Source organism: Monodon monoceros, unplaced genomic scaffold (genome assembly GCF_005190385.1).
Source record: "Monodon monoceros isolate NGI ecotype Baffin Bay Population unplaced genomic scaffold, NGI_Narwhal_1 Super_Scaffold_22, whole genome shotgun sequence".
In the NCBI taxonomy this organism is placed as follows: domain Eukaryota; kingdom Metazoa; phylum Chordata; class Mammalia; order Artiodactyla; family Monodontidae; genus Monodon; species Monodon monoceros.
Window position 1 is genome coordinate 17,269,355 of NW_021703779.1, and position 1,384 is coordinate 17,270,738.

A 1,384-nucleotide genomic window follows, 5' to 3' on the forward strand; every position below is an offset into this window, starting at 1 on the left:
TCAACGCTAAAACTTCAAAAAAAAATCAGTTGTCAACTCCATTCTACTGGTCCATCTTTTGAAAAATAAGTTTTACTAAAATCACCAAGTAAGCTCAGTGTAAAGTCTTCACAAGCATGAATACTTATGGGAACACTGAAGGTTAGAAAATGTATAAAACCACAATTAGATTATTTGATAGCAACACTAGATATACATCATCTACTCAGAAGAAAATATTAGCCCCAAATTATTAACAAAAATGAGTCAAACATTGACAAACATGCCTCAACAGATGTAATGCTATTGTTCTCATTTAAAATGTAATTTGCAGACGTTACTTTTATATGATATTTATGCTGCATTTTCAAATACCAACATGGTGAATTTAAATAAAATCAATCCACAACTCAAAGAGTACGCAATCCAAATTATCAAGTAATGAAACTTTTTATTAATAGTTAGAGTTAGCATATAGTAGTGACGGTTGCACAGCACTATGAATGTAATTAATGCCACTGAATTGTACAGAGATGGTTAAAATGGCAAATTTTATGGTATATATATTTTATCACAATTAAAAAACATAAATGAATGGGAAAAAAAGAAAAGTTAGTGTATTTTGCAATTATGTACCCTTTTTATGTACTCAGTTCAATATTTTTTGGTGCCTAGAAAATTCACATTGTATCAGGCTAAAATATATCAGCTAAAAGACTTTACCTGATTTTCCATTTCAAAGACTAACCATACAACAGAAATTCTAAAGTAAAAAGTTCAAACAGCTAGCATATTCAAAGTATTTGAGGTATAATAGCTAAGGCATTCTTCAATTATCATGCAATAAGAACATTGATATCTAGGTTGTTTCTTAAGTCAAAATTACATTACAAACTGAATTTATCTATTAAACATAGATACTTTAGGAGTTCAAAAGTCAGTCAACATTTTTAAATGATCATAATCCAACTAACCTTTTTTTTCCTCAGTAATCTTTCTCTGAATTTATTAGTGATAAATCCGCTTGGACCAGCAAACCGTAAACGCTGATATTTAGCCTGAATGCACAAGCTCTTCTGTAGTAGGCCTGATTTATACTGGGGCTGAAATGTGCCACCTCTAAAGTTGGTCTGTAAAGGAAAAAAAAATTAAATGTTAAAACTATAGCTTCCAAGTCTATTTTATTAGTATAAGAAAGGGGAGGGCTTCCCTGGTGGCGCAGTGGTTGAGAGTCCGCCTGCCGATGCAGGGGACACGGGTTAGTGCCCCGGTCCGGGAAGATCGCACATGCCACGGAGCGGCTGGGCCCGTGAGCCATGGCCGCTGAGCCTGCGCGTCCGGAGCCTGTGCTCCGCAAAGGGAGAGGCCACAACAGTGAGAGGCCCGCGTACCGCAAAAAAAAAAA

The 1,384-nt window shown here is 35.3% G+C and overlaps 1 protein-coding gene across 2 annotated transcripts in view; it reads right to left on the bottom strand.

Annotated features, from left to right (window-relative positions):
• Nucleotides 1-1,384, bottom strand: part of BCLAF3 (BCLAF1 and THRAP3 family member 3) — an 80,211-nt gene that overhangs the window by 8,955 nt on the left and 69,872 nt on the right. For both annotated transcript variants that reach the window (XM_029240429.1, XM_029240428.1), the window contains exon 10: nt 954-1,109. In XM_029240429.1, the coding sequence (XP_029096262.1) occupies nt 954-1,109 (156 nt within the window). The remainder of the gene's footprint in view (nt 1-953; nt 1,110-1,384) is intronic.